The sequence below is a fragment of the Augochlora pura genome, chromosome 2 (genome assembly GCF_028453695.1).
Source record: "Augochlora pura isolate Apur16 chromosome 2, APUR_v2.2.1, whole genome shotgun sequence".
NCBI lineage: Eukaryota > Metazoa > Arthropoda > Insecta > Hymenoptera > Halictidae > Augochlora > Augochlora pura.
Window position 1 is genome coordinate 4,700,418 of NC_135773.1, and position 25,892 is coordinate 4,726,309.

General features: G+C 43.5%; 3 protein-coding genes across 5 annotated transcripts in view; 2 read left to right on the top strand and 1 right to left on the bottom strand.

The window, feature by feature from the left end:
- The window catches only part of LOC144475009 (zwei Ig domain protein zig-8), a 40,237-nt gene extending 19,092 nt beyond the window's left edge, over nucleotides 1–21,145 (top strand). The window contains exons 2-5 of the mRNA XM_078190502.1: nucleotides 894–1,045; nucleotides 7,751–7,961; nucleotides 8,860–9,156; nucleotides 11,168–21,145. Of these exons, the coding sequence (XP_078046628.1) occupies nucleotides 894–1,045; nucleotides 7,751–7,961; nucleotides 8,860–9,156; nucleotides 11,168–11,358 (851 nt within the window). The 3' untranslated portion in view covers nucleotides 11,359–21,145. The remainder of the gene's footprint in view (nucleotides 1–893; nucleotides 1,046–7,750; nucleotides 7,962–8,859; nucleotides 9,157–11,167) is intronic.
- Nucleotides 21,146–21,249: 104 nt separating this feature from the next.
- On the bottom strand, nucleotides 21,250–23,079 carry Kdsr (3-ketodihydrosphingosine reductase). The gene is made up of 5 exons (XM_078190489.1): nucleotides 22,905–23,079; nucleotides 22,607–22,796; nucleotides 21,991–22,420; nucleotides 21,682–21,923; nucleotides 21,250–21,607 (listed from the first exon to the last, which is right to left on the bottom strand). Exons 2-5 carry the CDS (start codon nucleotides 22,700–22,702, stop codon nucleotides 21,395–21,397), a joined length of 981 nt encoding a protein of 326 aa, XP_078046615.1. The 5' UTR covers nucleotides 22,703–22,796; nucleotides 22,905–23,079; the 3' UTR covers nucleotides 21,250–21,394.
- Nucleotides 23,080–23,451: 372 nt separating this feature from the next.
- Nucleotides 23,452–25,870, top strand: Mbd-like (methyl-CpG-binding domain protein 2). 3 transcript variants are annotated; one of them, XM_078190687.1, is made up of 5 exons: nucleotides 23,452–23,922; nucleotides 24,110–24,251; nucleotides 24,592–24,645; nucleotides 25,131–25,343; nucleotides 25,626–25,870. In XM_078190687.1, exons 1-5 carry the CDS (start codon nucleotides 23,792–23,794, stop codon nucleotides 25,722–25,724), a joined length of 639 nt encoding a protein of 212 aa, XP_078046813.1. In that variant the 5' UTR covers nucleotides 23,452–23,791; the 3' UTR covers nucleotides 25,725–25,870. The 3 variants fall into 3 exon arrangements, with proteins under 3 accessions (XP_078046813.1, XP_078046806.1, XP_078046820.1); XM_078190680.1 differs by having other exon boundaries at nucleotides 23,460–23,922; nucleotides 25,131–25,376; XM_078190694.1 differs by lacking the exon at nucleotides 24,592–24,645 and having other exon boundaries at nucleotides 23,465–23,922; nucleotides 25,131–25,376.
- The last annotated feature ends 22 nt before the right edge of the window (nucleotides 25,871–25,892 follow it).

Consider the following 25,892-nt stretch of genomic DNA (forward strand, 5'->3'; position numbering starts at 1 on the left):
TCCCGTGACTAAGAAACGTCGCATAGTAAAAAAGGGAAACAGGAATCTATTAACCCCCTCGCTTTATAATGACGTCTCCGAGACGTCGAGAGGGCTGCATATACCAAACTCGGCTATTTTTAACTCGCGCCTTCGCATCTTCGCCGCGAGGGCTGCACAATTTATATTTATCTGCCAGTGGAAGCGAGAACTGCTTGCCGAATATAATTAAACATGATCCTTTAATTAAATTTATGAACAAGGAAAATAACGCCGGTAGCGCAACAGCAAGAGTTGCATGCATTTATTCTCGAGAGTCGGCGCAATAATGAGATGTACTTGTAGAAGCACGGAACAATGCAACATACATTAAATAGAACATGGCGGCACGAAAGAGAAATAAATCATTTTCCGCGATTGTTCGAGGACGTGTCTGCAACGTTTCAATGGCGATAAATTCGAAACTACGTCTTTGAGTTTGTACAGATCATTTTGCTTCCGAACGTTGAGCACACGAACGGCGAGCGAAATGATACGGTACGTTTCAACGAAGATCTACGAAATTAATTTACAAGTCGGGGAATACCCGTTTGATAATCCGAACGTTATCGTTACCAAAGTTTCAATTGTCGTAAACCTGTGCGCGATCCACGTTCAGCGGTACTACGACGGTGTTTCTGGAAGATGAATATAATTTTACGCAAGGCAATAAGGAAGACCAGGCCGACGACTTAGTAGCGCCATGAATTCGAATAATGCGCGTACGCCGTGCGCGCAGCACGCCGTTCTCCTTCGCCGTTCTATTTCCAATGGAAAGACTTTCGCGTGATCGGAATTCTTCTACACACTTTTGGTAGTTGCATGCGGAAGTTTCGTGTGCGCTTGAACGTTTAAAAATTCATGGAATTTTTCAGGGGTGAGCACAAGGTCTCATTCGTTGGTGAAGAGGTTCGACGGGATTTACACGGGGCCGTACTTCGACTCAAACACCCCCACGAACGTCACGGCCCAGTTGGGAAGGCATGCGTACTTGCCGTGCAGAGTGCGGCAGCTTGGTAATAAATCAGTAAGTCCGCCATCTTCACTTCACGCTATTGTATATTCAAGCTTGCGGAAACCGTGGCCGATCTGTCATATATCCAACCGTTTTTGCAACCTTTTTCCACTACCGAAAGAGTATTCGCCGTCTTGCTTAATTGTCACAACTTTGGTCTACTTGGACGAAGTTCAATGGTTTTTTTTTTATATTGGCAACGGAATTCCGAGTTTCGGTGATTATTTCACGATGATTTCCGCAAGGTTCAGTATGGATATTATTCTATTTTCCATCGTATTCCTGAGGTAAACTAAATCATGTTCTTTGCTCATGTTTTATTTTAACGATGTTCATTAAGACTCTCACATGAGAACACTTTTTAAAAGTCACAGAGAATGATATTAATGTAAACGATGCATTACATTCGAATTTGGTAAGTTTACGAGGATTTAATGGCGATAAATTATGGTATTGTCATATAAGTAATCAGTTTACATCAGACGAGAAATTTGACGACAATTGATAAATTGGACGCAATTCACTATCGTGTTTGTGACAATCAAGGAGCACTTAAATCAAAACTGCCTGTTGAACGTCATCGTTTGTAAAAATTTGCGTTAACGTTATAGAGATTGTTTCCAATAATTCAAACATTATCCCTTGCTGAAAACTGAATGTATCAAATACAAAACTGCACCTAAAGCATTAGTCACACAGCTTACTACAATTATCAAGAAAACAAAGACATTTTCGCCTAATGTATGCTTTTCTCAACACATCCGGACAATTTTTATTTCTCATAAGTATACCAATTAGTGAACAGCAGAAATTTCAAGCTGCCAATAAGAATCAGCGTGCAAAATAAAACGCTGTAATTCTTTTATCGCCGCGCGATAACCGACGATTTAAATCTACGAGCCTGTAAATTCGCAGATAGGAGCCGCGATACCGCGGCAACACTTCGCGTCGAAACGGCTGAATGAAGCTATCGCGCGTTCGCCACAAAGCACCTGCTTCGCCGGACAAATTACGAATTCCTTAATTCCCTGGTCGATTATGAAGTACTCGCTGAACTTCGACGGCCGTTATCTCGTCCCCGTTCCTTGCAAAAAGCACGACCGGATACAGCCGCCGTGGCCGGCCGCCGGCCCAGCCCCCCGAGGGTCAGATAAAGCGGATTTATTTGCACGCGAATGCCCGGTTTTCTGCGATTCGGCGTCGATGATATCGGCCGCCGTCGGCTCGTCGGTTTCCATGAACTCCGGTTGATCCGCCATCGAAAGTTGCCACAGAGGGGAGGGAGAGAGAGAGAGGGTCCGGTTGTCCCCGTCGATGCACCGCGCCCGCGACGAACGTCCGGATCGAGCTATTACAATCATCGAAATAGCGACGATAACGGCCGATACACGGTGCGAACGGTATCCTCGTCCCACCCACCCGCCACGGAATTTATGCGAACTATAAAAGTCTAATCTGTCTGGATTCGCAGCCGTTAGAGCCGGATTATACGAGCCGCGTGAATTTTACGAGGCCCCCGTGCGAACGTCCCCTACGTCGACGTAACCCAGATCTCACGCGACAACAGGCCCGAGGCTAACACACCAGCCTGCTCGTTTGCTATATAGGGCCGACAATTTTCTCTTTCCTTCGGTCTTGCTTGGCCTTGCCACCCAAATTGCGTCCGTCCGGCCGTCGCCGATCAACAATTCTTGCGATACTTTTTCCGCGCCTGTAGTCTAGCCAGAAACGTTCGTCGCGTACCTTTTTTTATAGGTCGACGTCGAGATTTAGGAGGTCGCGTGAAAATCAGTGGCATCTTCGATGAAAATACGTACAGTCGGTGTTCAAGTGTCCGTAAACTTTTTAAGACGAAATAACTTTTTTATGATTAAGTCGGACGATTGAAGCTTTGTTGTACACGGTAGATGGGTTAATTTCCTAGACAATGGCCAATAGACTGTTTTCTTTTAAGATTGCAGAAGAAATCGATTGAATACATTTTTTAACTACTTGCGGTACTTTCGTCTTCACGGTAACAATAATTAAATAATTTTCGATTGTAAACATTTCTCAGATGATAAAAATTGATAAGGCAGAATTTTATTTCGCCTTGAAGAACACGGAATAAAATTCGTACTTAGCAGGTTATCATTATAAGTCAGACTCGGCAAATTACGGCGAGGGGTTAATCCAGACGTACGTTGTAATAAAAATGGCGAAAGATCCGAATAAGCACACGGTCTTCCATCGTACATAAGGCACCGTGCATTAGTTGCTTCTCCGACTCGGCAGTTTCGGTGTTAACTGTCAAGGGGAGAAAAGCGAGAAAAATTGTGGACCCCTGTAGGGCACAGAGGAGGAGTTTCGTTCCGGTGCGCGACGTATTTAATCGCGCCCCCTTCAGGAGCGTTGCAGTGCAATAAAACTTTTTTCGTATCACTCGTTAGCGAACTTTCCATCCCGCCAGCCTGTGTTTACAGGAGTGAAAGTTGTACCTCGAAAGAGGCAGGACTAAGTGTCTGGTGACACGCGACCCTTATGTAATCGTCCGGCGACGTACTTAAGGGTCGCGAACCTCCCCTCCCCCCCCCCCCCCCTCCCCTCTCTCTCGCCGACCGGGCAGCGCCGGGGCTCCTTCACACCACCTCGATGCTTATCGCCCGCGGATTTAAACGTACTTTTACGACTGATTTTCCGTCAACGGGCATTGTGCGCCCGGTACACTCGGAAACACGATTGAAAGCGATTGTTCTTTGCCGACAATTTCGCGGAACACGCGCTCGCTCGATCGCAACCTCCACCACATCGTGCTCCTCCCGCAAATTCCCCCCCCCCCTCCCCTGCCAACCCTCCGTCGTCCCATTCCTTCTGTGTTTCCGTGTTCCGTTCCGGGAATCGCGTTTGTTACGTCCGGTTTTAGCGTGTTCCCGCGACACCGAAGTGGAATCGTTAAAAATACGAGGGGGAATGCTTTCGAGATAAACTTTTTATGCGTTGACGATGCAGATGAAGTTTTTACGGGATAATGGCAAGTTCGATTTTATTTCTATTAGCCGTTACACGGGATGTGTTGCGACCGTTGTCGTGACAATAGCAAGGAATCGTGGATTCGGTGACTGCGAAAGTTTTTTCTACGCTTTGCATTGTCTTACCGGGAATAATGAATTTAATCGATTATGTAGACGACATTGTTTTCAGACACTGTTCTCTATTGTTCTGATCAATACTATGAGTATACCGATTGAAAGACTCCGAACTATTAATATTCGTTTTTAATTTCATCTTGAAGCAAAATGGTACTTGTGTGAGGCAATTTTTGTTCTCCATAATTTGGAAAATATCATTGTTCGACAGGCACTGTTACATTGCGAGTTCATTTTACAGCATAGAATTAGATGCAAGAACGAGTTAACGTTCGAACAAATATATCAAACGCGACTTCAGATAAAACCTCTCGACTTTCCAACATAACCGAATGAATAATTTCACTTCCGACATACCTTCGCGATCGTTTACTTCATAATCAGCGCTCGATGCTCGCTCGAATATCCACAACTACACGGCCGGAGAAGCTAACACAATTCTCCATCGTAGAGAAAGCTCGAATAAATTTGTCTCCCAGCGCCTAAGGCGTGCGAGCAATTAGAGGGCAATTAGAGTTCGCCGACTGAATGAATAGCGGCGAGCGATAGAAACCGATAGCGTCTAGCATTAAGTTTCCCGGACAACAATTTCAGGCCAGAAGTCGGCAGAACGATCCGATCTCGTTCATTAGTACTAATGGTCGCTAGGCTACGTAGGCAAATTTTTCGCCGGACCGAAATTACTGGGTTGCCTTGTCGCTGTTGGGTCCGCGACGGCGACGTCGGTAACACCGGCTTAAAGAAGCGGGCTCGGGGTCCCGTTGATTACAGCCTCTGCACGGTCGTAAGTCATGGTTACATCTGCGAAACGCCTCTTGTCGCGCGACACGAGATACTTATCGCGCGGATAAATTGAATGCACTCCTAATACGGTTTCTTGCGGGGTTGCGCGACCCCGTGGCCCGCCGCGGACTCCACCGCTCGCCCCCCCCCCCCCCCCCCCCCCCCCCGCGAAACGAAAGAACCGCTCCGCGGAGCTGATCGACGCACGATAAATTAACCGTAGACAAGGGGAGGGAAGATTGATCGAGCGGGATCGGGAAGTCGAACGCGCTCGGCCCCGCTCTTTTTCACCCTCGGCCCAGTTTTTCCTCCTCCGGCCCACCCCGCTCCACCGGCCCCCCCACCCCGGCTCGCCCTGTCCGTATTCATCCGGAGGAGCCCGCGGTCTCTCCGCGCAGAGACGGTCGAATTTTTCGCCACGTCGTCGCTAGAAACGTCTCTATTGCTTTATTTCGCGGCCGCGGCGAAGATACATCCGCGCTCCGGTGGAAACCCGTGCAACAATGCAGCGGGATGTATAAAAGAAAAGATTAATAATCCCCAGTCCTTTGTTGAGAAGAAAGGGACTTCCGCCGGTGGAACTGATGAGAAAAATACACGGCCGTGAATGGCTGCCAGCTTCTTCTTAAATTCTATTCCAGGTCCCGGCGACGTAAAACCCGGCGCGGTTAGAGAATTAATGAAGGACCTCGGATTCCGAAATATGTCGGCTAATGACAGTGAATTCGATGCCGGGTCCGGCCAACCACCGGAATAAGAACGCGAGATAATTCATGGAACACTGTTATGGTTGGGCCGCGGATGCGCATGCAAATTCGTGTTCCGCGATGTTTCGTTTCTAGACAAACCGCAAAAATCCGTTTCCGTTTACGCGCGTTTTGGCGGGGGTCTCGTTCCGGTGTTTTTCTTTCATTGGATCTCGCGCTCGTATTTTCGAGTTTACCTCGAATATTAATCCTAACCCTTTGCACTATAAAATATATAATTAAAATATATGCTCGTCAAAAACAGCTAACCGATTAAAGAAACTATTAAGCTCGAAGATATACTTATCAACGTAGCCATAAAACAAATCGTACCGCAAAGGCTTAACAAATGACATTGCGAAAGTGTGCGCTGCTCTTTGGATAGCAGGCCATGGTATAAATTGGACCGTTTTTCCGCATGACAAAAAGTGTACAAGCAATTTACGTGGCACACTTGGGTGAATGTACGTCGCCGGTGGGATACGGAATCGGCCGGAACGAGCGATAAAATTTTATTCAAATTCGCTCGGTGCACCGTAGGAATGCACCATGTACAAAGCCGTACGATTTATTAAATTTCAATGAGGGTTTCATTAAAATTTAAATTGAACTCACCATGCATACATTAAGGCGAAAATAATTCATTTGAAACGTGCATGTACATACGAGCCGTACACGTGATTCCCAATACTTGATACGTCGGGATTTATACAACTTAAAAGGCGAAACACTGAAAAATATGCGACGCTTATTTTCCCCGCGGATAAATATTCATACGCTGTGCAGAGGAAAATTAATTCTCCGTGTTCTGCGGCGCGAAGTTATTGAATTAAGTGCTCCGAAATCAACTGCGAGCCGAAAGAGTGTAGATTTTGGAGTTTGTAGCCCGGAGGAAGTCTTGAATGGCGGCTAGAAACTCGAATTAAGCAACGGGGCAAACCGTAGGGTCGCGAATTAGACCAAGCCAAGACTAACAGACTCCAAATGGACGCGAGGTTAAGAGTAACAAATTCGTAACGAACCAACTCGGCGCTAACAGACTCCCCCGGAACGGGGGCCAAGCCAAAACTAACAAATTCAAAATAAACTAACTCGGTGGGGCTAGCGAACTGAAAATGACCGTAGCCAAGACTAACAAATTGGTAATGAGCCAACTCGGAACCATCAGACTGCGAACGGACCAACCGGGAATCGAAAGATCGATGCCTGCGAGGGGATCGGGCCTGGATCTAAGGAGACATCTGTACCCAAGTTAACAAACCATGACAGAGATATTCTGCTAAAGACCATAGTTTCGGATACCCTCGATCTCGGATCAGTCTCCTTCGAATTTAATGACCGTCTTATTGCCTCGAACAGAGTCCTTTGATCAGTCCAATTCGGACATTCCTTGCGTTGGTTCCGTTGGTCGTACCCTTAACTTGGTCCAACTTGAGTCTGTCGATCTTTAATTGGTGTAATAGAAATCTATATTGTTATTATTAATGAGAAATAAATCTAGAAGTATATTTCCGTAATGCTTCGTTACTAATTTATGATCATCCTCTGTTCTTCTCACACGATTATTTAATTTAAAAAATAAGATTATTTTTCATTAACTCGTTCGATTATTATTGTTAGTCTAGAACTGTGATCTACTAACGAAGCATTCCTGCACACACTTGTCAGAAAGTACCAGATCAAATAACTAAAGTATCTATCGTTTCATGCTTATCCTTTATATATTTGATGTAAAATAATATATTAACTACATATTAATATAAAAATGATTTTAAAAAATTCCCAAACGTGAAGAAAACAGTTTGAAGAATGACGTCCTTGTGTAACATAAAAATATTAATCATAGTAAACATTAGTCGCAATAAAAAATATTAATAACATTTTTCTAAAATCTAGTCAACTCTCTTCTCACATTTATCTGAGATTCAATTCTATTTCTCGCGTTTAATGTAAACCAAGAAACGATAACACTGATGATTTTGATCGAATTCTTTCTGCCAGTTGCAGCATCATTTTGAACGTTCTAATCGATTTTCCAATATTTCTTGTTTGCAACAATAAAGGTGTCGTGGGTAAGGAGAAGGGACTCCCATATCCTCTCAGTAGATAGAACTATGTTTATCCCGGACGAAAGGTTCCAGGCGCTTTTCGTGGACTCGGTGGACAGCTGGACCCTGCAGGTTAAGTACGTCCAGGAACGCGACGAAGGCGAGTACGAGTGCCAAATCTCGACCGACCCGAAAAAGAGTCACATCATCAAGCTCAACATCGTCGGTGAGACCGCGCAGACTGCACTATCTGTCTTTTTTTCTTCTTTCCCACCGCGAACACCCGATAACGCGACTTCCTCATCGCGCCGCGGAGTTAACCGTTTGCCGTTCATTTATGCGGGAACGTTTATTTTTACAACATTGTTGCACAGCTCTGTCATCGATCGCCGAAGTATAAAAGTTCCGACGCGCGATGGAAAAATTATACCAGCGAAAAAAAATACATTTACCCCCCTTTATGCAACTCGTACAATGGCGCGCATTGATATTTCTTCCTGGGACATTTGTCCAATAACAGTTATAAATACCAGATCAGCTGGAACTCGCCGCGCGACAGCCAATATTGCGCCGCTGAGTTTCCAGTTTTAGAATCATGAATAATATCAATTATCCCGCGCCAGTGTGCCACATTGTGGCTCGTGAAAGGTATTGTCTCTTTAGAAAATCCTACGGTACAATGCTTGCAGAAATAAAGTTCTTGGTATTCAGGCAGATTCAGCGATCATTTCAAAACGTTGCGGTTTCGACAGCCGAGTCGATTCGAACGAATCAGGTAATAAGCAAAAATAAGGCGAAGGAAAGAATCAAATTGCTTCGTGTGACGCTTCAGTTTTAAGTAGAACCAGTTGGCCATGATCAGACAGTTTCTATTGAACGGTACATATAATCGATAAATTTTTAAACTCGATTTTCTTGAACACTTTTCTTTCAGTTTATTTTTATACAAATAGATATAGGAACGCGTTTGTCGTAATATTAATTTATAACGATCAGAAATCGGACAGTTCACGTTGCGTAATTGCGCAAAACGCAAGATCGTGTTCGCCGCACACGTAACACCATCGGAGAAACGTCGGCGCAGTCCGTGCGGTGAACTACAAGCGTTGATTGTTGGTTTATAGTGCCAAAGATCGAGATCATAGGCGACCGCGACATGTACGTGAAGACCGGAAGCACGGTCGCCATACGGTGCATAATCAAGCAGTCCCTGGAGGGGCCGTTCTACGTTTTCTGGTATCACGAGGGCGACCGGGTTCTGGACAATCAGTTGGGCAAGATCGAAATCCAGACGGAGAGGATCAATAACGACACGGTCAGCAGTCTCGAGATCCGCAACGCGAGGCGGGAGGACTCGGGCAATTACACTTGCAGCCCGAGCAGTTTCGACAGCGCGAGCGTGCAGCTTCACGTGTTGAATGGTAAGCGTTTTCGCATTCCATTAACATAAATCTCTTTCGCGTTTCGACGGAGAAATATGTAGATGGTAATACCGCGGCCCCGCGGAAACGAAAAAAAATTGGCCTCTTAAGTGAATACGAGCTGACGTTACGTTTCCAGCACATCGTTCCGGGGAGGTCACGACCTGGTTGAACGCGCATTATGATAGGTATGGCTTAAAATATAGGGATCGATGGGTATTAAGACAGGCTGAAGCGTTAATATTAGATCGTGCTCCGTGAACTGACGCTGCTCCGGGTTTACCACAAATTTTACTGCCGATGATACGGCCGGGCTTGCTGGGATTACTGGGACAATTCGGTTGCTCGTATTGATTTCTTCTTTACTTTTAACACGTCCGTTTCACGCGATTGCTAAATAAAGTTCGTTTCGAATCGAATTGCGAATTCACAAAAAGATTTAACCGGTGGAAAAGTAATGTCAATTTTATGCATTCGTAAACGAGTTCGATGACGATGAAATGATCAACCTGTTAAATATATTTTACGTGAATCTACACTAAATATATAAAATAATTTTGAGGTATTCACAATGTGCGTTAAATTAAATATTACACGCTGTTTTCTTAAAATGTAACATCGACTTCGACTTTCCTAAATTAAATTCTATAATTAAATGTGTCGAGCATTTGAAGATTAATTTCCTTACAAAATGATATCTTAATAATATTTCAAGAATACAACTTGCAACATCTTATTTGACACACGCGGTACATATGAACATAAAGCCCACGGTTCTACCAATTTTGGCGAACATTTGCCATTAGATAGTTTCTACGGCTGCTGGTAACGCGAGCTACATTTCATCGCGTTAATTTGTCAGGAGGCCGAGTAGTGATGATAAAAGTGAAGTGAGTCGGAGAAAAACTGCCATTCGTGCGCCTTTTATTGCACACGCTGCCTAAACCGTTAGAGGTATATCAAAATGATGTATGGACGAATTGTTGGCTATAAAAAGGGCCACAAAAATGTCCGCGACAGCATATACCTATCTATAACAGATAGCCGTTAGAACGGATACAATAACCGTTTTTTATGTTACGGTTTTTGCACTAAAAAAAAAGTAACGTTATACTTGCGGTTCGGTCTACCATTTTCCACCCAGTGAATTGTAACAAATAAATCGATTAGTTTCTAACGCAGTGTTGCAGTATCTACCTTATTTGAAATGTACAATATAATTTACTAATATTCGTGATGCACGTAATGCTATATATGTAATTTATACCCCTCGAATGCATAAATTAATGCACGATGCTCCGAATCTGGCAGGGCTCGTGCCTCAAGGTTTGAACAAATGCGACCCTTTAATCAGGTCAAGTGCTTCATAAACACGCAATGCTAGCCTGATAGAGTGAGAGACCCTTTGTCTTATGTTATTATCGTTTATTATTATCATTATTGATTTACTTGTGCATAAGGCCTTTTAGTATAACATAATTGTGCCGTCGATTGTGAAAATGCTGTAAGTCATGTGTAATATATCTTTTCTCCAAATCTTTTGTCCATTACGTTCGTATATATTAGAAAACGAACAAATTTTTTGATAAATATAGTGAAAATGTAATTAAAAATTTGACAGAATTGTTAAAAATTTTTTATTACGTGAAATAAGGTTGTTTCAAAATGTTTGAGATGTGAGTCTGTTTTAGAATATTTGAGATGTTTCAGAGTTGAACATATTGGTTTCAAATATAATATTGATTTCACGACAGTTCGAAACAATTTTTCAATCTCATGGAGATCTTCTGGCTTTAATAAAGAGAATTTTCATACCCCGTAGCGGTAACAAACGTAGTGTATAACTGTTTTCTGCTAGGTCGTTGTTATCGCAAGGATTAAAATCGACCCGACCGTAGACCGCGGATATTAAACGGAATTTCCCGCAGACCCGGCCAGAGATCGCGGGCTCCGCCGCGTTTGCGATGATAATGTAATAGACCAGTAGGTAAAATCAATTTATGTGCCACAGGTGAACATCCCGCCGCGATTCAAAGAGGGATGAACTCGGCACCGGGTGGTTGTCCAACGTTGTGGTGGCTGGCGGGCGTCGTGACGCTGTATTCGAGTCACGGCAGCCGGCTATTCCCCCTCGTGGCCCTACTGATCCTCGTGGTCCTTTGTTACCCGAAGAACCCGCCGTACTTCGCGCCGGAACGATAATCAGGAATGAGAGGGAGCACGGTGTCGCAAGATGATCGATCATCGCCTGCTACGAGACCCGGGAAGCGCCTCGAAGAACACTACGGCGAGAAGAGACGCGAGGACGGAGCGTGTGTGCGGGCATTCTCAGGAATCGATTTCGTGAACGGGAAAAGAACGAGGACGATCAGCAAGGGAGACCGCGTGAAGAATACACGGCGTGAAGCAAATGGCGAACGAGGGTGGTCTAATGGTTCCTTTCGGTCAGCGATTAACGTTTTCCTTTCCGAGGTACGCGGTCGACGGAGGCCCGAGATTCCGGCCGGAGGTCGCTCCGTACGGAGGACCGTCCGCTGTCCTGTTCGTTAGCGCGGAGACGATTCAGCGGTCGTCGTTCGTCTCGACGGGTCGGCAGCAGTGATCGCGAGCGCCGAGAAACACGTCGTCTTCGTTGCCCGACCGTCTCGAGCACCGGCGAAACACTTTACAACGAACCGTTCAGTTCGAGCAGGTAGATCGAAATCGTCGGCGTCCCGACGACACCGACTACCCTGCGCCAGGAAGGGGGACTTAAGGGTAAAGAGAGCGAGAGCGAGAAAGAGGGAGAGCGAGAACGAGAGAGAGAGAGAGAGAGAGAAAGACAGAGAGAAGAGAAACGAGACAATGTGATCGATCCGGCCGTTAGTAATTAGGGATTAATTAAATCTCGCGGGGGTTCTTGTTAAATCGGCGCGAGTTCTTCGCGCGGTCGAACACGGGGGATGGCGAACGACACGAAGCTCGCGAACACACTGTCCCACAGGAACGAGAAAGAGCACGATAGAAAGAGAGAGAAAGAGAGAGAGAGAGAGATTGAGAGAGGGCAAGGATTTTTTATAGAAGCCAGGAGACATTAAACGACTCCACGATCTTCCGTGAAACACGTACGATAGAACGTTTTGTATCTGCGTATCGATTCGCATCGATCGTTTTAAGAAATTCGAAGCGTCGTCGCGCCGCGTCGCGCGAAATCATTGTATATGTTCATCCGGAGCTGTCGTCGAGGAGAATCGGTCCCACGGCGGGAGAGAAAACTGAAACGCGAGCTCGGAACGGGATCATCCCCCGCCCGGCTTACTCATTGTTCATCATTGTCAAAAGGTGTTCCGTGATCTTCGTGTCTTTCCCCGGCGGGAAGCCAAACAGCGGCGATGTCTCCGAGATCGATCGCGGGATTCTGTCGAGGACACTGCGAGGGTTTCGTAGTTTCTTTCGCATCGAGATTCACTCGACGAGACGCGCGCGAGCGCGATTCCAGAAGGGTGGCTACGGATCCGTGGGGTGGGAAGCACCGTTGGTTCGGCGAGCAAACGAAAAAAAGGAAAAAAAAAAGAAGAAGAAGAAAATATGGTGTCGCGAGAAGGGGGATCGCTAAATGCTGACAGAACTTTCGTCCGCGCCGCTCCGCAGAATTGAGACTTGTTCGATGGATTTTTTCGAGGCGATGTGATTAATTATATTCGAATAGGAAACGATTAGCGAAAACAACGTGTCTATGCTCGACCGTCTTACCGCGGCCGTCCCGGGACCGTCACGAGCAAGCCGACAGAATCGTCTCGACGATCGTCAACGTCTGACGGTCCGTCGAAACAGTCGCACGCGCGCCCAGGTACGCGCTCGATACACTTTTCCTCGGTTTCCTCCGCCATTTCACTTTCACAATCACAAGAGATTTCCGGAACGAGAAGTCGACGACCGCGAACAGAGTTAACGGCGAAGCACCGAAACGAATTCGGTTTCTTGATTTCAGATAATCCGGCGTGGTCTTTTGTAATCCCGTAGAGGGAAGCCGACGCTTGTTGGCCGCTGGTTACTATTATAGAGGCACAATGATCGGGAAGTGGAGATTTTAACGGGGAAACGTTTCCGCTTCGAAACGCGGTCACGTCTGTTCGATAAATTGAAGAATACGCTTAAATAGACGGGCATCTTGAAAAGATTCCCCGACTTAATCGGAAATCATATTTTATTGTATCGATCGATGCGTTAGAGAGTTTGTAGAAGCGTTTACGTTGAAAACGTGACCTACTGGAAGCTACTATTTTTCAAACAGCGTATCACGTCCGACTGAATTAGCTAGCAAGAATCTTCGGTGTCGCTTCAGATTATATATTCTTCCCTCTTCATTTTTTTCTTCTCTTCCTAAAACGTTTCGCGCGGGATGTATTGAAAACTCCCGTCGGATGCGATAAAAATAACGCGTGCATGTGTACGCGGTGCTCACGGCTGATACGTAAAAGCAGAAGTTTTATTTATGGAAAATCGTTTCCTTCGTGTCACCGCCGCCGGGTCGAACGAATATTGAAGAGATTGTCTAAGAGCGCCGGGTCCGACGCCGGCGAAACAAACGGTAACAAGGAATCCGGATGCTTTAAAGCGACGACTCGACCGACGCACCCTTATCGTAAGTTTAATCCCCGAGGACGCTGCGTCCCCGATAATTCTCGTTCATATCAGACGACGAGGCGCGAGCCCCTCCATATCAGAGCTGCTCGGCAGTTCCCGAACGTTCTGGTAGCAAAACTGTGAACCGTGAGTCGCGACGGGGAACTCTCGTCCGCGAAACCTCGTTAACTTCGCGGCGCGGTCGCGCTGCCTGTGTTACACGTATCAAATATCCACTGGGCTATGTTACATCGACACTGCCTATTACTTTCGACACTGCCTATTACATTTGACACTGCCTTCGTTGTTTTCCGTGTCGGAGAAACAAGCCTGAACGGGAGCAGACAGAGACACGCGAAGGCGTGTACCGAACGCCTCGCGACGATCCACGGTGACGGGGATTTTGGTATTCGAAGCGCATTGAGCATAGACACGAGCCAACTAAAAAGTCTTATATGTCCGTGCATGCGTGTTAGAATTCACAACGGAATGGGTCAGGAGGGTGCGGAACTACGAATTAGCAAGCACGACGATGTATCCGGGGGGGGTTCGATTCGCAAGCACCATTGAAATTGGTTACCTTTACGAAACTCGAAATCAAAAGTCTCTTCGGATCCGAGGAACTTCCTAATAAACGAGCTTCCAATATCGATCGATAAACTCACTAAACACGAGATAATCCTTAGTGGGAAGGATATAATGCGACGATGGAATATTGTCGGGCGTCACGCAACCGCGCGAAGAGTCTCGGCTCTCTGACTTGTTTCTTGTTAATCTCTAATATTAATTAACGTAGCCTACACGAAACGTGGACGAACACGAAGGAAGATGGGACGAGCAGCCCTAAATAAAGAGAACAAGAACGAACGACCAAATGATCCTTCAATTCTCCCATTCCTTTCGTCCAAGATTACGCGAGAGCACCATCTTCTGCGCACGGTTTTTGCTACAAAAAAAAACAACACATTTCATTCGGAACAGAGAGGATTCCAAACATTGTAAACGACGATTGCAGTCGCAGTTGTCCCTCTGAATAAACGAGTTTCAGGTTGGGTGCGAATAATCTGTTCATGTAAGAATCTGAATAAAATCGATAACGTATCCTTTCCACTGATAATTCTCTACACTTTGCAGGTTCTCGCCTACTGCGCGCGTTGTCTTTCAAATTTTATCGATCGATGGATAAACAATGGTAGCGGGGAACGTTGATAGACAGCTAGAGTCGCCTTAGTGGCACGGACCCAGACCGTTCTTAACGTTGTGCATGTTCGGCTGTATAAACGTACGGACGGGCAGCTTTTTCGGACCGCCTGAGGCGTTCCGTGAATTTGCTTTCTTCTCGCAAGCGTTAGGGGATACTGTTTTTTATAATATTATATATATAAATATATATATATATACAAACGAGACAGATAAATATATATATATGTATATGTGTGTACGCGCGCGCGAATACGTTGCACAATGGTGTTGAAGTATTGAACAAGTTTCAGCTCGGCTCTCTCCCGGGAGAAAGAGTGAAAGAGGGAGACTGTGAGAGAGGGTGGAAGGAGGAGAAAGAAAGCGAGAATGAGAGAGAGAGAGAGAGAGAGAGAGAGAGAGCGGCGCAACAAACGTCACGGGAATACAGTGGGTTAGAGTTAAAGAAATGTTTTCGCCGGGCGAGTGCATGGACGTAATCGTGATGAAAGACTGTGAATAACCGCGAAGAAAGTGTACGAGGTAGAGGAGAGAGAGAGAGAGAGAGAGAGAGAGGAAGAGAGAGAAATAGAGAAATTGTCAAAGTAGGAGCAGCGGGAGGAGAAGACTAGCTGTACGAGACCGAACGATACGTTAGAATATCTACGATTCATGTGATTGTAAATACATAGTATATAAATAACGTAACGTTAATTAACGATATGCCGTACGTGTTACACTAAAGCAACAAACAAAAAAAAATGAATAAATAACGTTACTGTGTAATTTCTCGGATCGTAAACGCATTCGAATGGGTCTGGCCGCCCGTGCTAACCGACTCGGGGTTGTTTCAGAAGACAATAGCGGCTACTGAGAAAGTCTGAGGCTCGTTTGATCTCTCGTTCCACCTTTTTCCATTCTTTTCACTCTCGGAGTCTGGATCGGTATCGACATATCCGCAATTTTTCCCCTCTATGTGGATCATTTATCCTGCCTTTGAATTTTACACGTTGACATTTTCTGTCACACGGTTTGCTTCGAAATTGTATCAGTATACTCAGAGAAAGCTGTTAACACAAGCATAGGTTGTTTGAAGTCCATCTCATAAAGTCATGAAAATACAAAGTGCAAAGGGAGCGATAACGAACCCGTGGATAGTACGATGCAGAGTGGAAAGTATGTAGCTCACTTGCACGATTAACGATTTTACGTAATTATCATCCCTTAGTTCTCATATCCACACAAACGTTTAGAAAACCATTCTGTCGACGTGTTAAAGAGCCTTGCAGGTGGAATAGGTTTTCCTACAGACAGCGTTAATTCTAAGCCACTGGCGATGTCAACCGCGACCTGTGTTTTAGTCTGAAGAAAGTCACGCGTGCGTTAATCCTATCGCTTACTTTCTTTCAACGGGCCGTCTCTCCTCTTTTGAAGAGATTAATTTGAAGAACGTAGATAATAAATCGTCTGGTGCCGTTCTCGTTTGGCTGCCCGAGGGTCAACGCGAGAGACGGCACTGCGGAAACGATCGCAGCAGGAGAGGACGAATGTGTTCTGGCATAAAAACAGAGAAAGACTGAATATAGCGACAAAAACGTGAAAAGAAAGAGGAAGAAAAGGAACGGGTGGCACAGGGAGGCAGCACCGGCGCGCATGCTTTTTCTGGCACGCCGGTGCAACGAGGCAACAAAAAGGGATGCAGCTGCGAGCAGCTTGTCCCTGGGTAGCACGGGCCGGCCACACGCGACTAGATGTAACACTAATTAACGCCTAGCGTAAGAACTAACGGATATAAATGAAGGGATATATTGTCTGACATAATAACCAGGTGTGAACGTACACGCGTATACGTGATGTCCGCGGGCAGCGAGCAATGACTGTCTCTCTGCGCGTGTATGTGTTTGCGTGTGCGTCTGTCTGTGTGAACGTGTGTGTGTGACGCTCGCGCGAGCGTAAGACGAAAGTAAGAATGAGTATGTAAGAATGGACGAAAGAAAGAGAGAGAGAGAGAGAGAGAGAGAGAGAGAGTGAGAGAGAGCGCGCGGACAGAGAGTGGTGAACACGAGCGAGCGAAAGAATGAACAGGTGAGAAAGGGACACATACACTCGCGAGGGTAAGAAAATTAAAAGAAAAGGGGCTTGTTCGTTGGACTGACGCGGCAAGGCGTTGGTCGAATGAAGCACTTTAAAATAGAAAGAGGCGACCGAGGACAATCTTTCTTGTACCGTTTCTTCCCTTTCTTCGTGGAGCGCCTCGCGAGGCCACTCGTGGCGAAAAACATAAAGGAGAAAGGGCCAACGATAGGACTCGCCTCGCGACCGCAATTAAAGTTCGCGCCCTTTATTCTCTGGTGGCAGCCCGGCGGCCCTCCCGCCACCCCTCGCGAGGCGGAAGAAGAAAGTTATAATTCCCGCGCTTGTCCTCGTCGCCTCCTTTATTACAACCGAACTAACAAAGAGGGGACGAAAGTCCGAGGCTAACGACGACCTGTGTCGGAGTGACGATTATAACCACAATGACGATGTCGACGGAGATGATAACGATGATAACGATGATAAATGAATTGATGATGGTGAATTAAATAAAAACGTCGTCTAAGGTATACTAACGTTGTAGACAGCATTGAATTTTTGTACCATTGTCTATAGTAGCTCTTAAGTGTCGCGGAGTTTTCAGTTCTTAGAGTTGCCCGCCTGCGCAGGCTTGTGTACGTATATTTGTGTATGTATATTCTCGGTTTTATCGATGGCTCGCGGGGCGGATCTTGATTTCCAGCATTGTTGTGTAGCGTCCACGAAACTTTCATTTCGTCGTGTGTGTTACCTTAAACGAACTTGCGTCGATGAATGTGCGCCCGCGTCGGCGGTTCTTCGTCGTTCTCGTGTCTTCTGCCAGTGCGTTCGTATTTTATAGACGATCCTCTCGCTTCGACGATTCGATTCCGTCGCACGCGTTACGTAGCCGAGAACGAGACGAAATGATTGAGAACCACTGACTCTCCTTAGAAACCATCCCCCTTCCGCCAGAGATTTCATTATTCCCGCGTGTCGCGCCGGGCAAAGACCGTTTCCATGATTCTTGCCGCTCATTGCTGCGCGGTGTACACAGCGGGTTACCCAAGACTCGCCTAAATATCTCAATTATTTTTAATGACACGGGAAAGTTTCCAAAAGAATTTTTCGTCCTAGCCAGCGGGCGATGAAAAGAACCTTCTGGCTGAAAAAGTATCTTCTGAAAGTTCAAATTTCTGGACGCTGCCTTCTTCGCGTTTCGTCGACCAGTGGTTATTTAATGGTCGTCATCATATCAAGAATAAATTTCCATTGTATACCAACGACTTACCTTTGAGCCCACCTTAAAAAGCCTAATAACAGGCTTCCGGTAGCTGAAGTATTAATAACGTCATAAAAATGGTGTACCATTAAATGTAATACCATATCATTTTTAGTTTTTACGAGAGAATAATAATGTCTTGTATTGGCTCTTTACAAGCTCCTTCCCTGATGATAAAAATTCAAAGCTGGAAACGCCAAAATGGCCGATATTTAAGTATACACGAAGTTGCGCTCACGAAACTATGGCGGCTAACTTCTCTTAGCGGAATCTCGCATATGTATTCATCGAATATTTAAGTACTAAACTATTTCTAACAAAATGACATTACTTTAATACTAAAGTTACTACATTGTGACATAGTACTGACAGTACTGCATTAACAGTCCCACTAAATCAATGTCTCAGTTACTTGAAGTTTTATTCAATTCAGGGTCCAATCAAAATGGCCGTTAGACCGTTACCAATACGCTAATACATCTACGCAAGTAGTCATATCTTGCACCGTTGGGCGCATTAAAATCTAAATATTCCATTAAAAACGGCACGGTCTTGTAACATTAGAAGAAAGATCGACAAAAAGAGATCTTCTCTATCGGAATATCCAGCGCAAATAGATTCTCTCGTGGAAATTATCTAGTGTCATTAAAGACCACGGATGGTGCTAGTCTTGGACATTAACCGCGGCTAAAACCTGCGCGGCAAGCCGACCAAGCAGTAAGTATCATCGAAGCGCGACAAATGATCCATATTGCCAGATCCTTTCGCTACCATACAACCCCTCGAAATGATAAATCTGAATCGACTTAACTAGGTTGAATCCGCCCCAGCGACACAACACGCGCCTGTTCCCGAGAGTCGCGGTACGCGAACATCGAAAGAAGATCCTTTTTCGTGTGATGATTGACCGTCCTGACAGTTCGTCGATGTGCTCTTACGCGTAGATACACGAGCTAGTTTTCTCGATAGTAGATAAATATGTAAAGACAGAGGAGAAAGTGTGATTCTACCGTGGACGAACGGAAGCCGATGCGAACCGGTACCACTTAAACTTCGCAGCGCCGCCGTCGAATCGATCTATCGATAAATACGTTTGAAATATTGTCTATCGGGCGCGCACGCGCAGTTCGTCGAACGGTTGACGGTCGTTGCTGACGGTTGAATTTGCCGGTGAAACGATCTCACGGGGAGCACGTAAACTTTGTCGAAGAAACTTGTATACTGTTGCGGTGTGAATCGATTGCCCTTAAATAGCGGCTGAGAATAGTGTTGATACCACGAGGAACGCACATGTATGTATGATCATAGTGATTTTAACCCTCTACCGCTTACCACCGCTGTCGGCCATGGAAGGCATCATAGGGTACTTATTTGCGACGATATCGGAACGCCTTGTAAGTATAGATAACTTTTAAGAAAACAAAACCAAGTACGTACCTTAGATGAATCCTTCTGACACGATTTTATTTCTATTCGTTTCGTTCGTCGAATGATACCAATTTTTATCTTATCAACGATCTCATTTGTCTCGCGATCATTTTCTACTTTCTGTACGTTCGTTCGGATCTTGATGATCGCGTTCACGTGCGACTAGTTCGTAACAAGAACGGAACAGGATCTCAGCTGTGGAGGGTTAGAAACGAATAAAGGGTAATACTGTCGTCGATCGAAACACTCGGGACGGCGAAAAACTTTCATTAATCCCTCTCGTAATCGGTAACGTCGTGCGGCACGCAAGCGTTTTTCGTACCGCACGACGATCGAAGATGCCGCGTCGTCGAGACTCCATGGATCTCGCTAGAGCGCACGGCGACGTTGCCCAAGATCCGGAGTCTCGATCGCGACGATGGGAAACCAACCCTGTCAAAACGTTTCAGTTTCCGAGGAATCTCCCATAACGACCGTTCTCACACGTAGCTAATGGGTCTAACTAAACGTTAACGAGTGCCGTTTGCCGGTTCGAACGTTCGACGAAGCTGATGATAATTAATTACGTGCAACGTACAATCGACTGAAAGTGGCGGCGGGTCTGAAACTTAAGGGGTGAGGACGAAGGAAAATAAATTGCGTTTGTCGAGCGCCCGAATAAGCGAACATCGATTTAAAGCTAACGTATATTCAATGACGACGACATTCGAAGAAAATAAAGAAAGAAAATAATCCCTCGAAACGAGCCTTGTCTCGCAGATTCCCGGCTGCGCACCTTTGAACGCTGTAGGGTAAAAGGGGGACTAGACTTTAACGAATCTGCGAGGTGACGCCTAGGAACAATTGTTTGGACGAGCGCAGTTGTCGAAACGAACGGAAATGGGAACGCGTGGGTTACAGTGTTTATGTGAGTTAGGAAGGACGGAAGAACATACAACAGGATCAGAAAAAAAAACGAGAATGAGAGAGAGAGAGCGAGAGAGAAAGATAATAAATCAATGTTAAACTGATCATTATCGATTTGCAATTTTGAGAAACACATCTTCGTTATTCGCCATTTTCTCTACGTATGTTCAGCCTCGGTTTCGCAATCTGGACGCCAATCTCCATTAGGCATGTAGATCGCAGCTGAAGCTGATGCTGTGTGTGGGACTTTCGTGAAAGAGCCAAAACATGAACCATCTCGGACCAACCGACATCGACGCCGAACTTATTTTATGCATCAGAGGATATTAGATGCGAGCGTAATTTCCCACGAGGCAGCATCGTCCATCTCGAAGTACACATTACACACAATTCTCAGCGTTTCCGTTTTTCAAAGTATCAAAGACAACAAGGACGAGGAGAATTATGTCTCGTTCTATGTGTGTAAGAACCATAAAGCTTAATGAAGAACATTATACTATGAACTTACGGGATACTAAATAAAAGTAAGCCAAACCGTTAAGTTTCCAACGTGTCCTTCTTCCTCCGCGGCGCCCGACGATAGAGCTCCAACTTTCATTCAATCCCTTCCGGTTGCATGAATTAATAAACGCACGTTGATCCCTTATTTCAAAACATTTATTAATCATTTGAAAATGGAATGTTAACTTAAACAGTTACTTCATTACACTTTGATAATAAAAAATTTTATTCTGTATTGAAATATAAAATGTTAAAAGTATTGTAATTCTTTGGCTTATGTTTCATCTATTCAGACTTCTTGTTCTTATCACGTGTTTTTATACAATTCTTGATGATCCTTTTGAAGTGGATCAAATAAAACGCACTTATGAGACGAAAAGGGCCCATAAGTAATGACTGTACAAGTAATTCTGTAATTGAACCAACTGGCGACATCCCGGAACATAACACAGTTAGCATGAAACCTTCCACACCAATTGTAGAGAAGAATTTTCCAGCCTGAAAGAGAATTTAGCTTTTGCAGATTTGTAAACCATAGTAAAACCATAGAATGAAGGTTTTGATTGGCTTACCAGTGCATCTTTGAAAAGTTTATTGGCTACTACTTCTGGACTCACTAAGGAACTGGTTTCTGATATCAGTTTTGTCTCAAGAGGTTTTGTTAACTCTTCTACAGCAAAACCTGGAGTATCTGTGTCTGGAGGTAAACATAGAGTCACAGACACATTGTATGGTGCGAGTTCCATTGATATACTTTCTGCCAAACCTCTAAGAGCAAATTTTGTACCACAGTAAGCTGAATAGCCAAATATACCTGGAATAAATAAATATATACATAGTTACAAATATAACAAATATAGCATATTTTTTGCTAAATATACCTAAAAGTGCAGCTTGAGAAGAAGTTAAAACAATAATTCCTTCCTGAGTAGCTTTCATTCTTTGGACGACAGCTTTGGTGCAGTAATAAGAGCCAAGAAAATTAAGATCAATCATTTTCTTTAAGTCTACCACTCTTGTGTCTTCAATTTTACCACAAATTGCAGTGCCAGCACAGTTAACTAACATGTATATAGGGCCCATAGTTTTTTCTAAATCACTTAAAGCCTTTTCAACTGTTTCATAATCTTGACCAACATCGAGAGATAAATATTCAATTTTCTGTGTATCTTTATTTTTACATGCACGTATTATTTCATTCCTTGCAACTTCCAACTTTTGAACGTCTCTTGCAATTATTGTAACATTTGCTCCACGCTTGGCTGCAGTAATTGCCACACATTTTCCAATACCGCTGGAACCACCAGTTACCTGAAAAACAATGTAACTTAATTTAGTATTCGAAAAATATTAGCAAACATTTAAGCAAGCAAAATTCCAACAACATTAATAGTTGCAATATTCTATTTATTTGCAAAATAATTTGAGTGAAATGTCATAAGTAAACTTATAACAGGTTATGTCAAGATTATTCTAGGTTAGATATTGATTACTTACAACAACGTGTTTGTTATTAACATCCTTTAAATGTCCTTGGAAAAAGTAGTATCTCACAAGCAAAAGTGTGATTATTATTAAAAGTAATATTGCCATCGCTCTTGTTATAAAAAATAGGTACAATAGTACAATTTCCCCGGTAAGAATTGATTTAATTTGCAGAGGTAATTGTAGGCCGCTGCATATTTGACTAGCGAGATATGATTAACATTAATATTTAAAAAATATATCAATATACTACAATTTGTAAAAAAGAATTGAAAATATTTGACACTTCAAATCAAATCTGACGCTTTACCTGCAAACAATAACTCAGTTGGGGACATATACATGTACAACTTATATATGCATTATAGATGTACATATGTTTCTATATCTACGAAAAAAGAGGAAGTTCATTAAGCCTTATCAAACTCCTATATAATATAGTCAGTAATATACATATGTAGTTGTGAATATTTTATTGACTGACAGATAAGCGTATATAGTCATAGGTCCTACTTTTGCACACATTCAGGCCGCTGCTCGATCCGTTAGCGAGGGTCGACATAGAAATTTTCTTTGCTTTGATTGGCTGATTGAATTCATTCATTACAAAGGCAATATCCAATGCAGAATGGGTTTGCAATAAAATAATGGAGGTGTATGCGCCAGGTTAGGGAGTAAACAAAGCGTGTAGGAGTAGATTTCATTACTGTATTTGAATCATAAGGTCGGTTCATAGTTGTCAATGACGGTGTTGCGCCGCAACTGGAAGGAAAGCATGTGTATACGATTTAGGGATCACTGGTGACATCTTACGGTAACATTTGTGTATTACTGTCGATATAAAAAATACAAGATACAAAATTTGTGAAATGCATGCGGGATGCGATTAAAATAATTTCTCGAGTATCATCCAATTCATAAAATTGTGCATATCTGTTAAAACAATTCACGTACATCGTAGTTTTAAAAGAAATTTACCTCGTTGATATCTGTCTACAGTACTACCCCTTGCAACACCAGTGGACAGTATCGCCATCATGTAGATAATTACCCGAACCGATAACTGCACTAACCTACTCGAATTTAACGGAATGCATCAATATGGCCTTTGGTAGTTCGCTCGTGCGACCGTCCGCTAATTATTTAAGTAATTTTACGGTACGTACAAGTGTATGTTGACATAAACATTTCGCAGAAATGAATATGTCAGTGGAGAAGAAAAAATACCCATCCGCACTGCCAACGAATTGGCCGACGAGGGATGAAACTACCAGAAAGAGTCAAAACCAATTGTCAACTACGGGGAAGGTTGACGTTTATTATTACAGGTGAGTCTCGTACGCGACATTTTTTTAATCGTTTTTCAATGACTCAAACCGATTATATATTGTGCATGTGAGTCGCGAGAATGAAGCGAAAACTGCAAAATCTTTCGCGTTCGATAAATTTTAACTTAAATACGTTAATTCTAACCTCTATGTTATATGTTTATGGATACTATGTTTTTTTTTTTAGTCGTGGAGTCAGGAACGACGCGTCGTTGGTACCACCGATAAGGCAGACAGCATCCATTTTTAAACAACCAGTCACAATTTATAAAACTCAGGAGGGAAAAGTGAAAGATATTAAGCATGGGAACCAAGAAAAACCAAAACAGGTAGTTGCTGCTTAACACATCTATCTGTTATATATATATATTTAATTGTTGAAAACCTTTAAGATGAATTGTATTGACGTTTCCTAACACTGTTATTTTTTATCCAAAAATATTTCTAAACGATATATTGACAACTTCATCTTATTCTATGATAAGTCACTTATAAACTTCACTACGTCTTTTAATAATCACGATGTTTCCTTCCCGTGCATAGAAATATTACCCCAAGATTTGATCACTTGTTATGGGTGTAGAACATTAGAATCTTAATACCCTTTTATGGCATTTAAGTGTATTCCTTGTAAATTCTCATAGTACAATCATCCGATCATTCATTTAGGAAGGAGCCGATAAAGCTGAAGGCAAATACGGCTCCCAAGATAAGCCTAAACAGGTAACATTGTTCGATGTGCTTATGGAATCATTATTAATTATGTGTTCGCCTCTTTTTGCCTACAAATCATCAATATTGTTGTACAAAATGTTATTCATATATAATTGATTGTCATCAATTACCTTAAATGAAGTTGTGTAGTGCATGTTTCATTAGGAAATTCCGGAGGATGCGAAAATCTTACAGTATAGAAGATTATAACAAGCATAATTCTTTTGAACAATGTCTATAAAATATTATATTAAGTTGTCTCTCATCGTCTATATATTTCCATTATTATAAATATAACACTTGGCCATTATAAAATTCACAACATTTAACTGTCTAATTCTAATTTTGCTTATAACTCGAAGCAAATATATTTTGATTATGCAATTAGATCATCGTTATGCGTGTTAAGCATCAACATTTCCTTAAAGATAGTAATATTGTGCCACATAGGAGCACTGTTGATCATACGCATTTAATACTTCTAAATCTTGCAGTTATTTTGGGAAAAACGTTTGGAGGGATTAAGGGCTTGTGATCCAGACGGTTTTGAATTCGATGCAATGGATTTGCCGAAAAGTCTGAAACCAGTTGGACCATATATTACAGAAGAAACTCTTCTTCAAAGCGTTGCGACTGCTCTACATGTATCTTCGCAACCGGTCACTGGACAGACGGGTTCGAAAACAGCTTTAGAGAAGAATCCCGGGGTATTTCTTAATCCCGATCAACCCCTCGTACAGGTAGAATAGATATTTAGATATTGGATAGGGTGATATTTATTACAGTAAAGGCAACTCTTAAAACTCTAATAAATAGGTAACATGCTAAATGTACACATTAATGTTATCTTCACACCCTATATAATACAAATAATTATGTACCTGAGGTTCGAAAGGGTATACAGATAGCAACAGATCATCAGTTATAGCGAACAAACACGAACAACAGTTATCGCTTACACGATAAAAGAAAGGTGGCGTCTGTTTCAGGCGGTCTCGATAGCCGACGACGACATTAAGAAGCAGGAGGACCGAGTAGCAATAGCAAGAAGAAAGCTGCAAGACGCATTACGAGGGGTTCCTTCGTAAATTGTACAATTCCTTTTAGCCGTATTTTCCATTCGCTCATCCCTAGTCTTAAGTTCGTCATAAATTATGTCACACCGGTTTTTATAATAAATGTTTTGTAAAGAAACAAACGTGACCACTGTATAATGCTTACAATGTAAGTTCGATAAAAGAAACATAAATTGTTTT